The sequence below is a fragment of the Lepisma saccharinum genome, chromosome 28, assembly GCF_977018435.1.
Source record: "Lepisma saccharinum chromosome 28, izLepSacc3.1, whole genome shotgun sequence".
Lineage (NCBI taxonomy): Eukaryota > Metazoa > Arthropoda > Insecta > Zygentoma > Lepismatidae > Lepisma > Lepisma saccharinum.
The window spans coordinates 23,084,989-23,107,714 of record NC_139256.1 but is presented as its reverse complement, the minus strand read 5'-3'; the positions used below and the strand labels follow the sequence as shown (position 1 = coordinate 23,107,714).

General features: G+C 40.7%; 1 protein-coding gene across 1 annotated transcript in view; it reads left to right on the top strand.

Moving 5' to 3' along the window:
• The window catches only part of LOC145980853 (uncharacterized), a 29,094-nt gene extending 7,486 nt beyond the window's left edge, over window positions 1-21,608 (top strand). Inside the window, exons 3-5 of the mRNA XM_083113935.1 lie at window positions 16,050-16,128; window positions 19,273-20,042; window positions 21,529-21,608. Of these exons, the coding sequence (XP_082970061.1) occupies window positions 16,050-16,128; window positions 19,273-20,004 (811 nt within the window). The 3' untranslated portion in view covers window positions 20,005-20,042; window positions 21,529-21,608. The remainder of the gene's footprint in view (window positions 1-16,049; window positions 16,129-19,272; window positions 20,043-21,528) is intronic.
• The last annotated feature ends 1,118 nt before the right edge of the window (window positions 21,609-22,726 follow it).

Sequence of the window (22,726 nt, the reverse complement as noted above, 5' to 3'; positions counted from 1 at the left end):
TTCTTTTAATTCCACGGCGCCCTTTGCTAAGTTATCACCTTTCGCCATGTTGTTTACATAGATTACGTCATCTACGTGTATAAAATAGTCTACGTGTAGAATGTAGACTATCGTTGTTTACGCGTAGACGCACATCACTGGGCACAGCACATATGGACAAAACACAACTCTACACAGGATTACACAGACCGTAGGTCCAGGCGCCAGTGCATTGCTAGCCTAAAAGACTGCAGTTACAGGTATTTACAAAAGAGGTTGACAAATAGGTGCCTTCTCAAAAGATCTCACCTAATTCCCCTATGTTCACCAAGAAAAATAGGTTTCCATGAAACGGACAAAACAAAGGAACAATATGAATTAAAATGCACATAATTGTTTGGTTGATTGATTTGGTGTTTTAAGTCCACTTTATGGACAGTAAGGCTAATCGGTACTGGACCTACAGTTTTAAGTTGGATCCGAACCACTAAGAAAGAGTCACTATACTCTGTCTCAGTTATCTCTGGAGCAAGGCCGCGCAGAGAGTGGGCAGAGTGAAGAAGTACACGTTGCTGAGTAGGCTGGTAACTGCAGTCGCTTTCCCCCTCCACGCAATCCCATTCCCTCTCACGTGTTCATTGGTGAAGCCGTCTCGCGTCACTGCTTGCGCAGTTATATTGTAGTACCATTATGCGTTTAGTTTGCTGGACTAGAGTGTACAGTCAAGGACACTTCTGGGTTGTAACGACATCATTAGCTTCTAATGGGATTATTGCAACTCAGCAGTGTCCGTAGCTGTACAAAGAGAATGATGTTTTTTCCTAATTTGGTGCAAGTTCAAGCAATGTGCCAAGGTTTGTCCCTGAACATTTACGGCCTGATTCTGACCACGTCACAGGTGTAAACATAAAGAGGGTCACACGTGGAAGTTTATCGCCTTTTCTGAAGGCCAAAACAGTATCTTATTAATGTTTCGCACGGTGTTGTCGAGATCGAAAGTTTTGTAGCCAACAGTTATTGACCTGGAAGGACCAAGTGAGCTGTATTTTTTTAAACATAAACCTGTACATTGGTCGAGTAGACGGGAGAGTAGCTGGAACGAGTAGAGTAAGCGAGCTACTGTCCCCGTGTAAACTACTGGGGAGAGCGCTGGAGCCAGTACTTGCTCCAGTAGTCGGGACAGTTGAGTGGCTGTCCACGGAGGACAGCGACTCGATCGAGTTGCTTCCTCTCCCATCGATTTTTCCACTCGCGCGTGAACTCGACATACCACTTGGTCAATGTAAACACTTTCTGAGGACAGTATAGAGTCTGTGTTGTGTGAGTGTTCATGGAATTTGAGTCGATTATAGGATCAAACAGAATGAACTACGAGCGTATGAGGCTATAAGTGTAGGAGATGAGACTTGATGCATTTGGCGTAGGAGAAGTCAAATTAGAAATATAGAATTTACATTCTGCGTACAACCAAGAACAATTGAAAATAGAAAATCAAAGAAATTAGTTTTCTTCCTAGACATGTCCTCGTGCATTTCTCGTAAAAAAATGTGTAAACCGTTTCAGAGCTTCTTTTTAAATCGCCAACGAAGTCGATGGGTTCATTCTGTCAAAAGAGCACCAAACAGCTGCTGCCACTATCCCACTCTGCTAGAGTCAAGTACAGTGCGTCCATTTCGATCTTCAGCCGAGAGATCGGGAGAAGCGTGGCGGGCGGCGCTGACGGAGATGCCGACATTTGCGGCCTGTAATACCCGCTTATTTTTATGGGCATATGCAGACATTTATATAAATATTGCAAAACGAGCACTAACCTGTGTTATAATTTATCATCTGCAATTCATCCAAGTTCTGCCCTTATATACACAAATAAATACGCTTTAGAAATGATGTTAAGAGCCACAGATAATAAAACATTTTAATCATAGTTTTGACCAGTAACGTCCTGCTTAAGTTCATATCCTTGAAAGAGTTTTGTGGCGATGGGAATCGTTTGGAGGTTTCGAATGTGCAACACTGTATCAAGATTACGCTGCAGACGAAACCGTTAAAAGTGAATGGTTTTCGTGAGATTCCTTGCAATCAGAAATCTCCGAGCTCCAGTTTTTTTGTTCCTTCGCGACTAGATGAAGACAGAGCTGTGAATATAGTGGCGAGCAATGTAAACCAAGAGCGTGTTAATTTCGTACTGTGCCCAAGAATGTTATTTTTGGTTACTTGCAGTTACTTGTTTGTGTTATTGCAGTGTGTATGTGTGTTGTGTCAGTTAGACGATTGGAATACCAGCCGCAAGGTTCACGTTAGAACAAAGAATTTTTATGAATGACACTTACGTGAAAACAGACTCGTGTCGAGAAGTGTGTAGGCAATTTGTACAGAAATTCTTAGGCGTTTCACCTCCACATACAGATACGGTTAGACATCTTGTCCTTAAATTACGAGAAACTGGATCGTTAAATTTTAAAACACCTAAGCAAAAACGACGGATTCTAACCGAAGCAAAACTCGATGATATTGGTGCAGCGTTAGAACGTTCTCCAAACAAACCTCTACGCCGTGTTTCAAAAGAGGTGGGCGTGTCAAAATCATCGGCACATACAGCTACTAAGCTACTAAAATTAAAACCGTAATCTTATAACACAGGTTAGTGCTCGTTTTGCAATATTTATATGAATGTATGCATATGTCCATAAAAATAAGCGGGCATTACAGGGCGCAAATGTCGGCATCTCCGTCGGCGCCGACCGCCACGCTTCTCCCGATCTCTCGGCTGCAGATCGAAATGGACGCACGGTAGAAAGTAAGTAAACAGCTACTCGCCATGAGATGGTCGAGTCGAGAAGACAGCCCAATGAATCTACCTCTTACTCGACCAATGTAAACCGGCCTTTAGTCTACCAGTGGACTTCCACGAAGCACGAGACCTCGGGTCATTTCCCCTCTAGCCCCTAACTCCGTCCGGTTTTGCACGGTGAGCCCTGGCCTTTACCTCTTAATTCTAAATTTCCAATGTTTAAAAATGGCCACCACCTTTGGGCAAATTGCTAGAGTACAAAGTTAGAAAGCAAGAAGTCGTACGTTCGAATCCAGGATTTCATCCCCAAAGAAATTTAGAAAACGACATTTGTAAAGAGTAATTGTAAGGTATTCGAATCCCAGTGTGGACATACTGACTATTTGCATACAATTACACAACAGTGGCAATAAATTTATCAGGAAAAGTTTGTTTTCGTCTCTTGTTACAATTTAGTCATTACATTATATTAGAGTAAAAAATCAATATTTATAAAGTTGTCTTGAAACTTGGGTTAAAGTAAATTGAGGAAAAGACGATTCCACACTGGAATCACGTGAATTATGTGTTAATTTTAAAAGTACCTAATCAACTTTATAAATTTTGAAACTTTGAACTATGCAGATTTGTTTTAACCGGAAGTTATTCTACACATTCATTGGCGGCATTGGATTCCAAAACGGGGGGTGCATGGTGTTAAAACTAGGAAACAAGGGCAGTTTACTTTCCTTTCGTACATAAAGTTTATCATAGTGGGGGGAGTGCCCCCAACGCCCCCCCTAATCGCCGCCACTGTTCACATTTATATTGTTAAAGAATAATATAAGTTCTAAAAACTTGCTGTAAAGCGATAAAGCTTATGTATACAGACATAAATCACGTGTAACTTATTCTGAAATGGAAAATAATATTTCTATACACTTAAATCATATGTTTTTTTACATTACTTTATGAATTTTGCTCCAATCAAAATTATATATTTCGAAAATTCAGAGTTGAAATTTGGTTTAGTTGCACACCTGCCATCTATTATTCTTTAAATCTAAAAATATTTATCGTAACATAATCTGTACTAAATATCCACTAAATACTATATGGAGATAATTTCGCTGCTTCTAATAACACATACACATACAATTTGTAAGATGGGTGCGGTCATACATTATCATTGTTAATTATTTCAGTTGTGTGGTGATTTATTAATACACGTTACAAGTAAATTTACAAGAAATGTGAATTTGACTGTGGATTAAATCAACGTTGTTGATATGATGTCGTACGTCCCAGGATTGACAAATATAATCCAGATCAAGAATTCATGAACTCTTACATGAAAAGCTCTCGATTCAGATCTGTGATTGGGCCCCAAGCCTTGCTACGTGAGTTATTTCCCCAATACTTCCAGAGAATCATTCACATAAGGCGCTATCTGATGGGCCAACTTATTATAACAAAAGTACTATGGACCTCCGCGATGGCGCAGTGGTAGCGTCGCCGCCTTGTAATCAAGGGATCCCGGATTCGATACCCGGTGGAGGCTCATAGTGGTTCGGATTCCACTTTAAAACCGTAGGTCCAGTCCCGATTAGCCTTACTGTGCATAAAGTGGACTTATTCACCAAATCAACAATAACAAAAGTACTATTCTTTGTAGTGCAACGTCTGCAGTTAAGAAAATGTGCGCAGTTGGATCTGAAAAAGGTAGTACATTTTGCAAGAAATCTCCGAAATGTAGGTGAAACACGTGTATTGTGTGATTACTTTGTAAGTGGTTTGAAACAACGCAACAAGTCACATCGCGCTACGATGCCAGGGGTCCCGCGTTCGAATCCCGGTTTGGGCATGAATGTTTGTGAGTGTCCATTCATTAATTTCATCATGTCATCACTTATCCCAATTTCGCAAAAAGCGAAGTAAAATAAAGCAGATCAATCAAAACAACGCAACAAGTCCTCGAAAACGCATTTTATCCTGAATATATACAACCACGCAGCACACGCTCACAAATGCCAGGAATGGAGTCCCATCGTAATTTCTAAAAAAAAACAAAATATATACCGGGTGGTCAAAAAGACCCAGAACGGTCACATACCGTGAGAAATACACATCGAATAGGAAAACGAAAAAATACGTCTTGAATAAGTGAAAGAAAACTATTCAATGATATCACACTTGATTCCCCACCCCCGCCCCGTCAAGGGGGGGTCTACGATCACATGCAGATTCCGAATTTGCAATTGCTTTCACTCTAGCTCAATTAGGGGCAGAGATATGTCACTTCGAAATTTTTTTGGATTTTATGAAATTTTCACTTTTTTTTGGCTAAGATTTAAAATTTTTAATTGAGCTAGGAGGGTGGTTGATAGCTCGTTGGACTCGGAATGAAGTCCTCTTTCCGAATCTGCAATACAAAATGAGGGTTTCCATTTAAAATTTCACAGTTGCCCCCCTCCACCCCCAGGGGGCGGGGGTGGGGAATCAAGTGTGATATCAATGAAAAGCTTTCTTTCACTTATTAAACATGTATTTTTTTCGTTTTCCGATTCGATGTGTATTTCTCACGATATGTGACCGTTCCGGGACTTTTGGACCACCCGGTATATGACTTACCTATGAATAACATATGGTGACACATTGGAGAACATCTGTCCCCCTTTTTCCCCAATTGACAGGTTTGCAGAGTTAGAATAAACACTTGCCTCGAACCCTGGACCCCTGAATTACAAGGCGACGACGCTATCACTACGCCATCGGGAAAGCCCCTAATCTGTGTAAGAATTATCGAGAGAAGTACAATAAGTCATAAAGGGGCTGGTAGAGTGCCACACACGTAAATTTGCCGTTGCGTAGAAACGAATTTTCGTTTCGTCTCCCTCTCTCTTAGCATCACGTGTTCTACCCTGCTCGAAAACCTTCGCTATTGTTGCCATATTGTCATTCCATTCCTGGACACACTCGCGCAAACATCATTGAAAACAATTGAATAGTGCTCCAGCTCGCGGTTCCCACCTTTCGGCAGGGACGCTAATGTGGCAATATAGCACGGCGTAGTGCTTGCTTCTTTTATGCAGTGCATGTTCATTGGCTAGCTAGTAACTAGTGTTGCCAACTGTAATAATGAAGCACTATTTCTGTCACGTAAGTGGAAAGGCAGGTAAAGTGGCGGTGAGTTTTGTTGGATTGGAAGCACCATATTTTTATTTTATACTAAGTATTTGACCGGTTTGACGTTGTGTGCGTGTATTGCGTGTGTGTATGTAAAAGTGTGTGTTTGCTAATGAACGTTAAATTCCATAATGCCTCCAGTTCTGTCGAAGTTGAAATCAAAAACCTTGCATAGCCAAGCTCGGGAAATTCTAAGCAACGTGCACGCGTTCATGAAGGAGGAAGCCAGTCATGGTGTTAGCATCCCAATAAAGCATTTTGGCAAGAGAGCAGCGGCTGCGACTGGAGTTCCTGAAAGAACAATCAGGGCTATTATGAACGAAAGACAATCTCTTGAGATGTCAGAAGGCCCCTGCACATCATTCCACACTCCCGGGAAAGAACGACAAAGACCAGCGACCAAATCGTCAGTGGATGCTTTCGATGAAAACGTTATCCGTAGGCGCATATACGACTACGCTCTGCGTGAAAATGAAGTGCCGACATTGAAAAAATTGCATGTCAAATTACAGGCGGACATAAATTTTGCGGGAAGTCAAGAGAGTTTGCGACGTTTGCTGCGAAAGATGGGATTTAGGTGGAGGAAGACACAAAACAATAGAACCATTCTGACAGAAATGCAAGATATTCGCCTTAAAAGAACAAGGTTTTTGAGGCAAATAATGCACTACAGACGACAAGACCGACCAATAATATACATAGACGAGACTTATTTGCACAGCACCCACACCACATCGCTTTCTTGGTCGGATGACTCTGGAAGAGGGCTTCGGGTGCCTTTGTCTAAAGGACGGCGCCTGGTAATAGTTCACGCAGGAGGCAAGAATGGATTTGTCCCCAATGCCCTACTCTTATTCAAATCAAATACCAAGTCAGGAGACTACCACGATGACATGAATAGCGAAAACTTTATGAAGTGGCTCCGTGAGAAATTAATTCCAAATCTGCCGCCCAGTTCTGTGGTGATTCTTGACAACGCTTCTTACCACAATGCACAAATAAATCCTGCTCCTACTCTCGGCTCGTTAAAGAAAGACATGCAGAGTTGGCTCCAAGGAAGAGGCATTCCCTTTACACCTGATATGACGAAGCCTGAGTTATATGACATAATTAAAGTACATAAAGCGAAACATGTAACATATAAAGTGGACTCTTTGTTAAATGAACATGGCCATTCCGTTTTAAGACTCCCACCATATCATCCTGAATTAAATCCCATAGAAAAAATCTGGGCTCTTGTAAAGAACTGGGTGGCATCACATAATGTGACATTTAAATTGGACGACGTCATGACGCTTGCGACACAAAAATTTGAAAAAGTCACGACCGAAGAATGGGCGTCAACATGTCGTCATGCAGAACAGATGGAGCGTGAGTACATGGAACGTGAGGGATTAATAGACGACTACGAGGAGGCGGCTGCCCCGCTCGTCATTCATGTAGGGTCCGATTCCACCGACACCGACACCGACACCGAGGATTTATTAGGAATTGAGGAACTACTCTCTTCTGAATAACTGGAGGTAAGTTCCCAGTTGTTTTTTTTTTTCTGAACTGTAGACAATTTACCGAACCCATAGCTGTGTTCAATGTTATCTACTGGTTATAATCAGGGCTAGGATTTATAGGTAAATTACATACTTTTAGTCTGACGAAATATCGCTGAAATTTTGTGATATCTGTGCGAATAGTACTGTTTGTAGTGATTTAAGGTACATTTTATTGTCAATATTTTTCCATATTTCTAACTTTAATAAATACTTACTTTTACATATTTAAGGAAAATATACTTAATTTTACATATTTCAACAGGTTTAATTCACAAATTGTTCATACTTCATAATTTTGGAATTATTCAAAATAAATAAATTATGTGGCTCCAACATCATTTCAACTCTGGCTCTTGTAGAAATTGCATAGAGGAGGCTGTCATTTTTGCTCCTTAATGCGATACATATTGTTTTCTGTGTTAAAATTGCCATGCTTTGATGGGTGACCAAGTTCATAGCAGGGCCGGCGGAAGGGGAGGGCGAACCGTCCCATCGCCCAGAGCGGCAAAATTTGAAGAGAAGAAAAAAATAAGCCTATTGAAAACTGTGATCGAGCGAGATATTCTTTTGCGCTGAATAGTATTGAAATAGCATAAGAAGTCTCATTATTTATTTTATATTTTGATGTTTTAGTTAGGAATATATTGATTTTCAATTTTCCGTTGCTGCGTAATGACCGGGGGGGGGGGGGGGTCGAAATAGAGCGGCATCTGCCGCCACCTCCCAGGGAGGCAAAATGACTAGCGCCGGCCCTGGTTCATAACAAAAGAAAAAGCCGCGCAGCTTATCGTCCAGTGGCAGTATATGTACTTGTTATTGTTGTGGAAGCCGGCATCATTTGTAAATGTACAACAAAGGCAACCGACTGTCGCCGATCTCAGAGAGGAAATAATAATACTGCTTGAGGAGGAGTGTTATGGTGCAATTGTAGCGGTTTAACACGTTGGCATGTTATTATCTGCCGTTGCAGTTCCATACCAGTGTATACGGGTTTTGGGAGTGAAAAGTTAGAACGCCACCAGTGCATTAATGCAATGAAAAATAATATATATATTTTTTTATTTTGTTTGAAATCACTCAAATAAGGAATCGTATGAAGAAGTCTTCTATGCAGCATTTTTGGTAATTTTACTTATGTGTTAGTTCATATTTTGCGAATTTTTAGTCCATATGTATGTAGCTACATACAAAGCCACTTGTTAGTACATATTAATCCTAGTCCTGGTATAATGCATGACGTTTAAAACTCAACGTTAGATAGACCTGAATTCTCTAATTTTATTGTTGTACGTAACAGCTGTGCATCGGCGCACCGCAGCGATTTTTCTATCTGGTCCATTAGCAACACTGCTTCTTTAGTTCTGTCGCGCATTGCACGGCAGAATTATCTGCGCTGGACTCTAATATGGACAACTTCATTTTCTGAAGTAGACCGCATGGAAAAAATAATAATTTTAGAAGAGTATACAAATGTTGAACGCATACAATAGCTGTTTCTTTTGATAAAAAATAATGAATAAAAGAAATAAATAAAAGAAAAATCGATCTTTGAAAACAAAATGTATGCAGAATCAATTTCAAAAATTGTAAAACGTGCATGCAGTATGGAAGCCGGTTCCATTACACATATTGCGACTGGGGCATTCCATGAGAAAGAGCTCATGAACCTCAATTTATTAAATTAAATACTGTGCTGTAGCTTTATCATATCTTCTGAGTGAACAATCTACAATTGTCTTTTGGATAAAAATTTAAATATTATACATAATCATGTTAGAAAGTAGAAGTTAATTTACATATTATTCATTTAACTTTTTGATTTACTTGTGTTTTCAATTGTGTTCCACCCGTGACAACAAAAAGCAATTAATTTCTCCATCAACTGTTACAATTCCCTTCAACTCCATTAGAATATTCAAAGGTCAATTACCATCTCTCTTTGTCTTAAATAATTTCATTCTCATCATTTGACAATTCCCTGAAATTAAAGAGGCAGTGTTTCGTCTGTCTCTCCCGTGACACAAAATTGTTCGCTTGTAGCTACAAATCTGGGAAAGTATTTTAAGCGTAGTTACGTTTAATCAACCGTGTTACGTTTTATATTTCATTGCACAAATACTGTAAGAAACATGTTGCTTAACTATCAGTAGAGTCACTTTAGTCCGCGTGTCCCACCCGTGACAATGGAGCGGTTCTATGACTTTTAGGACAAACTAGTAAACAAGTGGCGGTACTATTATCGTATGAGGGAAACACCTACGAATCATATATTTCGGACTTCTTTATATTGCTAACGTGTTATTTTCGAATGCGGAACATTTCTTAAGGTGAAATAATGCATTTCTAACTAAGATAATGTATATTTCTTCTATTTACGAGTACTTACTGTTACTTGTTGTTTCGAATCTGTAACACATTATGGCCGTGATAACGTACTGGTTTAGGGGGGGTTCTGAGAGTGTTTTGTCGATTTATGCAGTGTTGCAATCTCGTTCACCGGAAAATATCTACTTTCGTGCCCGGATTTGAAATTATGCTAATACGTCGCAAACCATTGACGTTAGCCTCACAAACCATTCACGTTAGCCTCAAAAACCATTTTCCGTAAGGTTAGGTTAGGTTAAGTTAGGTTAGGCAAGCATAGTTAAAAAAAAAAATACTCGACACGTGGTTCTAGTGAAAACACGGCGAGGCTGAAACACTGGCTACGGGGTTGCATCATCTTAACACACGGAACATTGCACTCTCATGCAGAAAGCAAATGGCGGGAGCAGAAACAGCGTGTCGGACAGAGATTTTCGCAGAATACAACACGCAGTCACATTAATATGGATCAAATCTATATTCAGGAACTTCCACAACGCTAAAGAAAATGATTTCCGTAAGTACTTTCTCCTGTAAATTTGAAGGAAATTTGAAGGAATCCGTTTCCCTCATACGATAATGTTACCCAAGTGGCATTACTAGAGTTCAACAGCTATTGAGGGGTTCCATATTATCTGCACGGTTCCATATTACCACCTTTTCCTCCACTGTTTAATGTGCGATTTAATACCACCGTGCAATGTTTCTCCATCGAGGAATCAGGAACAAGGCGACTATGCCATCGGGGACGTCCTGTTCATGAAGGTGAAACGGAAAGTTACAACATTCCACGGGATGTAGCTTGGAAGAAGTTCAGCCTTCGTCCGCAAGAGGGCAGAATCGGTCAATACTATTACTTTCTCCAATCTTGTTAGCTAGATATAATTCGCTTGGAAGTTTTATGTTCCAAATATTTACTAATTACATGCATGCAATAGACTTAACTATTAGGATTTTAACAGTACTGCAGTATTCACTCCATTTACCTTCCAATTGTAACCCTACTATGCATAACAATTTAAATACGATGTATTAAAGTAAGCGAGATAGCATTATTAGCAATAATATGTGCATTGATCGGTATGTGGAAAGTCATAATTGTGAGTGAGTGAAATTAAAGTTGTGGGTGTGTCAGTACTTAGATTATTTGCCCCCTTAATATTTTACGGAGTCCAACACCTTACCGTAGATAAAATACATGTCTCTAACTAAACTAACTCTCTAGCCTTCTTAAACCCAACGGTTTATGGCTGCAGCAACACAAGCCTTGCATCTGTCCCTATCCTGAGCAAGATCAATCCACTATTTACCACCCTACCGATTTTCTTTATGTCCATCTCAGCATTATCTCTCCATCTTCGATTTGGCCTTCCTACAGGTCTCTTACCATCAGGTTTCCCAACAACAATCCTGTAAACTCTTCTTTCCTCTGCTATTCGTGACGCATGCCTGCCCACCAGTCTTCTTGATTTAATCATTTTAATAATATCTGGACATGAATGCAAATTGTAAAATAAAAGAAGTAAAGAAGTAAAAACCCAATGAAACCCGAAAAAAAAAACAATTAAACCAGAAAAACCCAATTAAACCCACCTGGGTCCAGGCGTTTTTTTTTTTTAAAAAACAGGTTCTTTTAAACCCTCATTATTTTCAAATACAATAATAAAAGTAATAATAGTAAAAAAATAATTAATAAAATAATAAATAAATATGTCCCTGAGGACCAAAATCTTCTTACCTGCTGGTGCTCTAAAAGGACACTCAGTATATACGAGGCGCATCCAGAAAGTAAGTTTCCCTATTTTTTCCCGTGAAAGTAAACATAATGAGCCGTGTAAATTGCGCATGCGCAGCAGAGCTAAGACGTATCAATCATATGCCAGGCGGACAGATCCCGCCCGGCGCCAGTAGCGAGGCAGCAGTGGTCCGAAGTGAAAGCTCGTATTCCTTCTCCCGCCGCATGCGAGGATCGGTCGGTGATAAAGTTCCTGAATGCACAAAGCATTGCGCCAATTGACATTCATCGTCAGCTCTGTGAGGTTTATGGGCCGAACATTATGAGTAAGCAAATGGTGCGTCGCTGGTGTCGGCAGTTTTCGGAAGGTCGTCAAAGTGTCCATGATGAAGAGCGCAGTGGGCGTCCGTCCCTCATCACTGATTGTCTGGTTGAGCTGGTGCGTAGAGAACCGTCGCTTCAAGATTACGGAGTTGAGTAGCCTTTTTCCGCAGATATCGCGATCAGTGTTGCATGAGATGGTCACGCAGCGTCTGCTGTTCAAAAAATTGTGTGCCAGGTGGGTGCCGAAAAACCTGACACGCGAACACAAAATGAAACGTTCAGGAGCAGCACTGACATTCCTACAACGGTACCATGATGACGGCGATGATTTCCTCGACAGGATCGTTACGGGCGATGAGACGTGGATTTCGCACTTCACCCCGAAAACCAAGCAGCAGTCAATGCATTGGAGGCATAGTGGATCTCCGGTCAAGAAGAAATTCAAACAGACGCTGTCGGTACAGAAAGTGATGTGCACCGTGTTTTGGGACAGGAAGGGCATTTTGCTCATTGACTTCCTCCCCAGAGATGAAACGGTGAACGCTGACCATTACTGTGAAACACTAAGGAAATTGCGACGTGCCATTCAAAACAAGAGGCGTGGCATGCTTACTGCGCGTGTTGTGCTCCTCCATGACAATGCTCGTCCACATACGGCTCGGCGCACAGCTGCTGTTTTGACGGAATTTGGCTGGGAGTTGTTTGATCATCCACCTTACAGTCCTGATCTGGCTCCCAGCGATTTTCACGTTTTCTTGCACCTCAAGAAATACCTGTCCTCCGGTGAGCGTTTTGGCAACGACGAAGAGCTGAAGACGTCTGTCACACGCTGGTTCCATTCACAGGCGGCAGAGTTCTACGACAGTGGGATCCGAAAGTTGATACCACGATACGACAAGTGTCTCAATTCTGGTGGTTGCTATGTTGAAAAATAGCTGAACCTTTGCTGTACCTGTTGCCAATAAATGGTTTCCTGAAACTGTGTTGTTGTTTTTTTTAAAAAAATAGGGAAACTTACTTTCTGGATGCGCCTCGTACGTATAAGGTCAAACACAGGACAACACACATCTCTACAGAGGATAATACTGGCTGTAGGTCCAGACGCCGGAGACTCGCTGGCCTGCAAAAGCAGTTACTGGGGTGTACTACGTGGAAGTGAATTCAACGTTTGGGTGCCTTCTCGAGAGCTCACCCCCTTACACCCCCGTTATTATTGTTCAGAGGCGCAACCACGAATTTCTGTCTGGGGGGGGCAAGTACCAGTATAAACGTACCAATAACAATAATAATAATAATAATTTTATTAATAATAATGTTAATAAAATAATGTTACTAATAATGTCATTATAACTTTATTATTATTATTAATATTCATTTGCTTTATTTTACTTCGCTTCTTGTGCCACTTTTGGCTAATTTGCGAAGATGGGGATGAGTGATGAATGGATACTCGCACACATCCACGCCCAAGCCAGGATTCGAACCCAGGACCAACATTATTATTACTATTAGTAGTGGTAGTATCAAAGACGTTATTATCCTCGTAAATTATGCAAAAAGGGGGTAGAAGTTTGTGCTAAAGCATTTGTGTTCGAACAGACGATTTGAATATTTTTTTATCACGTTCAATTTGATATTAATAACGGAAAACACGCACTTAAACTATTTTTGAAAGACAGAAAATGCTTGATAAATGCATTCCAAATATTATTCTTTTTTACATCAACATAACTTTCATGCACGATTTATGTTTCACATATATGCAACGTGGAGTGACGTGGACACTAAGCTGTGTACGTATTCAAAGTTTCTTTTATATTATATACAGCATATACTATTATTTAAATATATTACACAACCAATTCATCCATCTCACAATAAACCAAAAGCAAAAATTACATAAATTATCTCTAAAATGAGCACGCTTCCTTTCCTCAAAACAATCTTCATGCATTTTTTAAAAAAAAAACCAATTAAGACAAGTCTTGTCTCTCTGTCTGGTGATTTACAATGCATTACTGCGAACAAATTAAAAATTGCGAGCGAAGCGAGCGAAGAAAATTTTTTGGATCCAATTTTTTTGCAGCCTGAAATCAATATTAATTTAATAGGGCGCAAACAATTTCACGGAACGTCATGGCATTATATCATTTGCAAATTTTGTGCCTCCCGATGGTGTAGTTGGTTCGATACCTGGTGGAGGCATATAGTGGTTCGGAACCCACTTTAAGCTATAGGCCCAGTCTCAATTAGCCTTTCTGTGCATAAAGTAGACTTAAGAAACACACAAATCAATCAATCAATTTTACAACTTTATTTCATTTAGATCATTCGGCGCCCAGGGCCGTCTCCCGCTGTCCCCTAGCTACGGTTCTGAACTTGATAAGACTAAGAAAAGCAGGTATTGCGAGCGGAGCGAGCAAGAAAAGTTTAGGAAAAGTATTTTTATGTGCATACAATTTGAAGTTCTGGGCGATAATTGCCCCCTGCAGGTATACTTGGCCCCCTTGCCCCCCTAGATGTCATTTCCGATCAAGGTAGGGTTACAATGCCCCCATGCCCCTCTGTGATTGCGCCACTGTTATTGTGTAATTACAAGGGTGCTATTACAGACAAAGGGTTGCCCATACCGTAGCTTTTGGCTACTCTTACGGGGGTTGGCCCTTTATCAGCTCTAAGGGTTGTTCCCCCATGGAGGTTGGTTTTAATATTGTTGGCGCTCATTCTTATTGTAATATTTCACAAGCATTAATAATTTTATTTTCACGTGCCTATATAAAGTTTTTATGCCATATACTTCTTAACTTTAATAATAGTAGAAAACTCCCAAGGATTGGGTAAGATGCCAACCTCATAAACTGACATTTAAGTATTCGAAATATTTAAATTCTAATAGCAAAAATTATCTGACTTACAGCGATGGATGTTTCCTAATTGGCTGATCACTGAGTACGTTCCTGTTTTATTATCTTATAATTATTATATTATTTCTATTCAGAACAAAATACCTGAAACAGTTAAATGTCAAATCGAGATAATTTTGTTCTCATGTGCAATTGCTGAGTGGTTTCTGTCAGTGCATTACATACATCCAACATACAGGGTGGTCCAAGAGTATGGAGACACCCGAATAAAAGTTGAATGACATACAGGGTGGCGCAAAACTAACATTGAGGTTTCTAATAGGTGTGGGGGAAAATATTATAGGGCATATGACGATGACGGCCACCATCTTGAAACCCGCCATCTTGAATTGAACTTCAGAATATTAAATGGAAAGGGGGTGATATGATATTTCAAATCAGGCTAGAACTTCACGAGAAATGCAATGGTGAAGGTGTTTTCGATGTATATTTAACCAGTAAAAAGTTATGACTGAATTCTTGTACTAATTTGCTCCCTTTCGAGGTGCTAGAAAAATTTCTTAAAATTTGTTTAGCGCGTCGGTAACGCATTCACAGTGACAGGACTAATATTTATGTTCATAAGGAAGTTGAAATGAGAGCAGTAAAAAGCTCTGAAAAAAACTAAGTGATAATGTAAACCCCTCTTTATAATAACTTCTAGAATGAAGATTTAAACAAATAGTAACTACGAAATATTTTTATTGTGTATCTCAATTCACTTCCTCTTTTTGAACGCAACTATGCAATATCCTTCTTTACACTCCCATCTAGCGGCTACTTGTAACAACATCTGCTGGTGTATGTAGAACAATCATAAAATAATTCCAAACTGCCATTGAAACGAGCAGAAATATGGATTTTGAAGTTAACACACATATAACAATACTTAAAGATGATACAAATAACAATAATTAGTAAGTGAAAGCATACAAAGCCTATTATGAATCACGATTTTGGTAAGAAGCTGCAAAAATAGTGGTACTTGCATTCTTTACAAGACCATACGAGCACACGTATCAGTGTAGCCATCCAAGCATAATTAATGTGAAAACTAAGCAAGGATGAGCAGTCCATGTGGATTTAATGAAGCAGACTACATTGTACTGTTGCAGGGGAAAATAATGGCGACGAGTTGGTGGTGGAACGCTATAGATAACGCGCCTGAGTATCATGTTCTTAATGGTGAAAGCAGTAAACAAATGCTTGTATAAAAGCTTGCACACGGTTTCAATCAGTACATCAGTGTTTCTCTCTTTTCTTGTGCAACACAGTGCCTCTACTGGCTCATACACACGTTCAACCATGAGGCTCAGGGTAAGTGGTTAGAATGTTACGTCCCGAGATGTTCTAGTGAGCGTTTGGTCCTCACACACCTCTAAAACCATCCAATTTTTTTTCTCAAGGACCTAATTTATGTCGTTTTCGCCGCCTCCCCCGGTGGCGGAGTGGTTAGCACATCGCGCTACGACGCCAGGGTCCTGGGTATCGATGTTTGTGAGTGTCCACTCATCAAGTTCATCATATCATCACTCATACCCATCTTCGCAAATCAGCCAAATGTGGCACAAAAAGCGAAGTAAAATAAAGCGAATCAATCAATAGTAATCAATCAATTGTCGTTTTGGTTATAAATTTACATTCGCACCACCCAGCATGAACTTAACCCCCCGCCTCTCCCCCCATTGAAGATTATGAATAAACCATGGGCCTGGTCAACCCGTCCAGTGGCACCAACTTCTGGGGAAAAGAAGTTGGGTGGGCTAAACTAGCTGGATTTGTTTCATAACTTAAGCAATATTACATGTAATCCCGCACCGTGGGCGTGCGGTCCAGGACTTCACGCTTTCGGCTCCGGCTACGGGATGCACGCAGGTTCGAATCTCACTTTTCTCTGAGATTTCGGCAAGGGGTCCCGGGTTCGATACCCGGTTGAGGTACATAGTGGTTCGGATCCCACTGTAGGTCCAGTCCCAATTAGCCTATCTTTGCATAAAATGGACTTAAAACAACAATTCAATCAATCAACAACGACTGGGAGTTTGTTTCGTCGTGCTGACCACACATCACCCCGTAACTGGTAGGATGATCGCCCACCTTGACAGGTGGGAGTGAGGCCGGCAGTCGGTAGGTCTGTCAGGCCATGGGTTAGCATCATAATGTCACAGGATTTGCCCTAAAGTGCCTTTTCTTCCCTTGGCCAGAAAGTGTAGGATTCTTACCTTTAAAACCGCCTTCAGGCCATTTCTGAGGGGAATACATGAATGTTATAGTGCCTGCTTTTGCCTATTTTAGTTACAAGCGCCTATTTATAAGATAATTGCTCTTTGAGTGCCTTATTCCGAAAAATGATGAAAAATCTGCCTATGTTCATAACTTTTTAGTTTTTCTTTGTCTGCCTATTTGCGTATTTGTGGGCGTTACCCCCACACCCCCTATACGCCTTCATGGCGTGGTGCTATGCACAGGGGAGCACTTTACCTTTTACCTTTTTGCCTATTTGCAAACCTTATAGTGCCTATCTTTCTAGTATTAATCACTTCGTTCAACATTTAAGCTATTAACATTCTTACATTGCAACGCACCATCAAGACTTAAGGAAAACTTAACGTCTTTGTCGAACAGAGCATCTTTCTAGTACATTCTTAAACCTGTCATGTATAAATCCAGTTATAACTTGTTATTAATTCGCACATGTGCACTTGCTGGATTAATGCCAGCTATAATGAACACGCAATTGTGGAATTTGTGCTAATGCTAGCGATAACAATATGTTCACACATTCTCAAGACGTTATTACACTTCGATGAAACTGAATTTAGAAGTAATTTGATCCCAATTACAGAAATTGGCTTGCAGTTTAGTAGGCTATTTGATTCACGTAGTAGACACGTTCCAAGATACGCAATCGGTGAGTGGAAATCTGTATTCAGGGTTTCCGATTCTGGAAACTTCCTGGGTAAAAAAAGAAGAAGTTGAAGAAGAATTTGATACATTCAGCATATCAGTTAATTAGGAATAATTCGTATATAATAGCGAATTATTTTAGTCTTACATAATGTCTTCGGAAGAAATTACAATCAAAGTTATAAAGTTATTAATTATATTTTCTTTCATCTTCCTATTTTTTTATTTTTCTTTCTAGTTCTACTCTCTCTAGTGGCCGCGGTGGCTCAGTCGGTAACGCGTCTGACTACCATGCTAAAGGTCCCGGGTCGATCCCCGGCCGGTTCAAATCCGGGAACTTTTCTAACGGTGGAAGCGGCCCCGGCGCCCACCCAGCGTCGAATAACATGTGTACCTTGGGGAAAACCTGGGGGGTAAAGGTGGTCAGGGGCGTGATGCTGATCACATCACCCCCACTCATGACTGGATCAAGAAAGTGTGGGGCGTTACCCCCACACCCCCTATACGCCTTCATGGCGTGGTGCTATGCACAGGGGAGCACTTTACCTTTTGTCCTACTCTCTCTCTCTCTCTCTCTCTCTCTCTCTCATCCTTCTACCTGCTTAAGAGTTCTAAAAGCCCAAAATGTGCTATCATTCATGGTTAATTGCAACACACTCTCGTGCCTCCCCGATGGAGTAGTATTAACTTCATCGCCTTGTAATCAAGGGATTCCGGTTTCGATACCCGGTGGAGACACATGGCAATTTCGGATCCAACCTCATATATCTACATCAGCAGCAAGCAACCAATTAATCTGTTCCATCCACAATACAGGGTGTTTTATTTACAACGCAACCCGGAGTTGGGGATAGTACAACTTTTGAACCGGAAGTGGTACACATATAATCCTTATACCAAATTGAAGCCTTGTTCATGCATATATTTTTAAACCGGGGAACAATGATTGGATTTCATTAGTGTCCACGCAGTGTTGCCAGATGTAACGGGAAGTGTAAATGATTTTTTTTACAAAGCATGGAAAATGGCACATAACACACATGTACGGACAAGCCGTTGGTAATTTTCAGTTTGGTTAGGTGGATTAGCTCGGCATCTATGGCAGTGAGAAAAGAAATGTTCATTTCTACCGATAGCCAGTCGGATGAGGCGTCTTTAAGAGGGAACTAGGAAATTCGTTGTTTTTAGAAATTAAGACCGTGCATTGGCAACACTGCTGGTGTTTCAGTGCCACAAAAGGTGTGTTTCGAAACTGTATACATCATACAATTACTGAAAACAATAAAAAATATACTTGGAAATTTTCATGAATATAGTGTTACTTACATGCACCTGGCAACCATGCGATGGAACACGACTGGCCTTTCCTCTGTTTCTTTCCAAGCGGGAGAAAATGAAGTTTAATAATCCAAGTTGTATTTGATCATGGTCTTAACACCTACGGATTTGTCTAATTTTTATTTTATACAGACAGCAAATTGTGTTGTCCTGATTAACCTATCTGTGCATAAAGTGGACTTGTTTATGAAACTTTTATCTATGTTTCTTTTCTAGTTCGCAGGCACTTTTCTCTTGGCTCTATCCGTCCTCGTACTCGCCGAAGAGGCTGAGAAGAAGGAAGAAGCTGAAGACGTGGACGAAGAGAGCCAGCCAGAGAAGAGAGGAATACTAGAAGATGTGGGTGGAGGAAGCTTTGGTGCTAACTTGGGTGGTGACTTGCTGCAGCACATCGCTCCGATACACGAAGACCATCACGAACACCATATCCACAGAACACAGACTATTGTCAAGCACGTGCCATACCCGATAACCGTCGAGAAGAAGGTCCACGTGCCCGTCGTGAAGCACGTGGCTGTTGAGGTGATCAAGCACGTCCCTGTACCCTACGACCAACCGTTCCCTGTTCGCGTCGAGAAGGAGGTCCCTGTCCATATTCCCGTTCCCTTCCCGCAACCGTACCCTGTGATAAAGAAGGAATACATTCCGGTCCAGCACACCGTTCACGTTCCTGTTATTAAGCACGTGGCGGTACCGGAACCCAAGCCATACCCGGTACCTGTAATCAAGGAAGTTCCGGTTCATATTGAGAAAGAGGTTCATGTTCCACATCCCGTTCCTGTTGAGAAACCGTATCCAGTGGCCATCCCGAAAGCCGTTCCTTATCCAGTCGAGAAGCCTGTCCCCGTTCCGGTCCATATTCCCATCTATCAACACAAGCATCATCATCATCATCATGAGCACAAGACCACGCACGTGTACCCAGGAAAGAACTATGGTTGGAACTGAAGGCGTGTGTGACGTCATACGAAATGAACGGGTTTTCGGTGAGTGAAATGTGGAGTTTTCTTCTGTATGCTCTCACTATTCAGGTACTCGATTCTAAACGTAGAGGGAGGTAGAGAATTTTATTTGAGTGGACTCAAGGCCGGGACGACATATTTTCAGATGTGGGCTCGTTTGATGATCATGAATACTATAATCTATCCAGGATAACTCTGGAGCAATGCCGTGCATAACGGAGTGCGGAGTGCGGTAACTGCTGTAAAGGCTGGTAACTGCAGTCGCTTTTCCCCATTCACGCAATCCCGTTCCGTCACACGTGTTCATTGGTCGAGCCCTCTCTTGCGCAGAGACTTGCTATCGTTCGCTCACTCCAAAGATTCTTGGGACAGAGTATAAGATTGTCATTTTTATGTATTCCCATCTCTCTTTTTTTCCAGGTTTCTAGCTTTCTTTCCTCCCTTTCCACTATTTCTTTCTCTTATTCTATCTCTCCCCCTCTTTCTCACATTGATTTTCTTTCTTCTTTCTTTTCTCTACTTTTCCATCTCTCTCCATCGCTCTGTTTTCCTATTTTCTTCTACCTTCCTCTATATTTCTATCTATCTCTCTTTCTCTCATCTTGAATCTCTCTCTCTCTCTCTGTCTTTCTAAGATCCTCTTCATTCTTTCTTTTTTACCTTTATGTCTAACACTCTTTCTACGTTTCTTCTCTCTCATTTCCTCTTTCTCTACCATTATATCTAGTTCCCTTTCTCTCTCACAGAGTTGTTCAGGTACCACTGTAGGTCCAGTCCTGTTTAGCCTACCTGCGTAAACTAGACTTCAAAGACAAATCAGACAATTCTTTCTCTCTCCTATTTCTTTCTTCTCCTACTGGTGAAAGAACGACATAAAAAGAATAGGGTGAGAAAGGAACAAATAGAGAGAGAGAAGTAATAGGGACGAGATTGGAAGAAGAATAGGTGTAAAAGGAGGCAGAATAGGGAGAGGAAAGAAAAAGAAATAACCAGGCTAAGCAAGAAGAAGTAGATTCTGTGAAAGGGCAGTAAACGAATATCTAGAGACAATAGGAAATAAATTAATAATAAGTTAGCCTTTTCCCATATATCAGAGGGGCCAATAACCCACCGTGTCCTCTAGTGGCCACTAATGCATTTGTTAATTCATTACACTTAAGTAATTTGTAGCAATCATGAGTAACATAAAAATTCTAATACACTACTAGAGCTGATGAACTATACCTTTGCGGCTGAACTCTGACCAAGCCAGGCTGCGCAGTAGCACGGAGAGGAGCTACAGGCTGCCTTAGCCAATGAACGTCATTCTCCTCCTACTTGGCAAGAGCTGCCGACCAACCAAGCATTGAGGTACGCGGACTAGTCAAGGTTACCCGCAAAGATACAACTCGTTAACTCTAGTATAAAACTGATGCCTCATTATAAGGTGATGCACTTGTATTATATTGCTTATCAATACGGGGTGTTTATATTTTAAGTCGTCTAAAATGCTTTCTTTTTCTCATTGCAGGTGCGTGTTGGAGTGTGTGCGACACTGTTTAATCGTTCTTAACTGTTTTATTTTTCATTGTTGCGTTCTTTCTGCTGTTGCTTATCTATGTATAGAAATCTTAATTATTAAATATTGTTTTTATGTATTATTTATGTAATTTTACTATACTATTTTTCCTTTCCCCTTGCACTGCTGGCAAGTTCTATGCGCTTTCAAGATAGTAATAACTTGAATATAATTCATAACCTATTTATTTATTTATTATTAACTTCAACAGAGGTATATCCTCCAATGACAGAAGGCGTGCATAATAATAATAATAATGAGTAGTAATTACAAAAATACAGAATTACAATACAACTACAATCACAATAGATAATTATGCAATCCAGTCACAAATTGTATTCATTACATAAGTATAGACATGCAAAACAGTTTATATCTAAAATAAAGAACAAATAATAATCATATAGTCTTCAGTATACTTACAGTTACTATGACACGGGGACCACTTCCTTCGCCCATCCCTTCCTTTCCTTTCCTCCAATTCCAGGAAGGTCCTTTCAGGGCTGCTAATATTCCTATCAGCATATATCAACAGGTGAATGGCCATGAAGAGCGACGCATAGCGTTGCGCAAAAATTAGGAAGGAAAATATAACTACGTGTGGCATGCTGATGAGGGAAAACGCTCAAAATCAATATAAAACAAATACCATGCTTTTCTTAAAAGTCAACATAACTTAGCTGAGTGGCTGGGGAGAGACCTTCGCTCGATCGCCAGTTCTACACTTCGAAGGAGACGAAGAAAGTGAGCGGAAACATCCATCGCGACACTTTAGGCTGCTCTCATACTGAACTAGGCTTTGTGGCGGTTCCTCTCTCGAACCTTTAGGCCACCCTCTGTCGTCAGCGTCCTCGAGCATAAATCGCCTTCGAAAATTAAATAATCGCAGCTCTAAAAAAAGTCACGAAGACAAAGCGTCCATCCTCATCTTTACCTTCCAATTTCCTTGAATCACCTTAAAATATCCAATTTCATCTGTTTCTTCATCTCGGCTAAACTCAGTGGGCTAATGGGATGCTCTGACCCCTCTCAGGTACGGGTATAGTAATAGAAATACACGTGGTATGAGGCTTCAACTATACTAAATCATTTTTGACGTAGGCTATGGGAAAGGAGACTAGATAAATGAATGACATCTGATTCTGAAGGA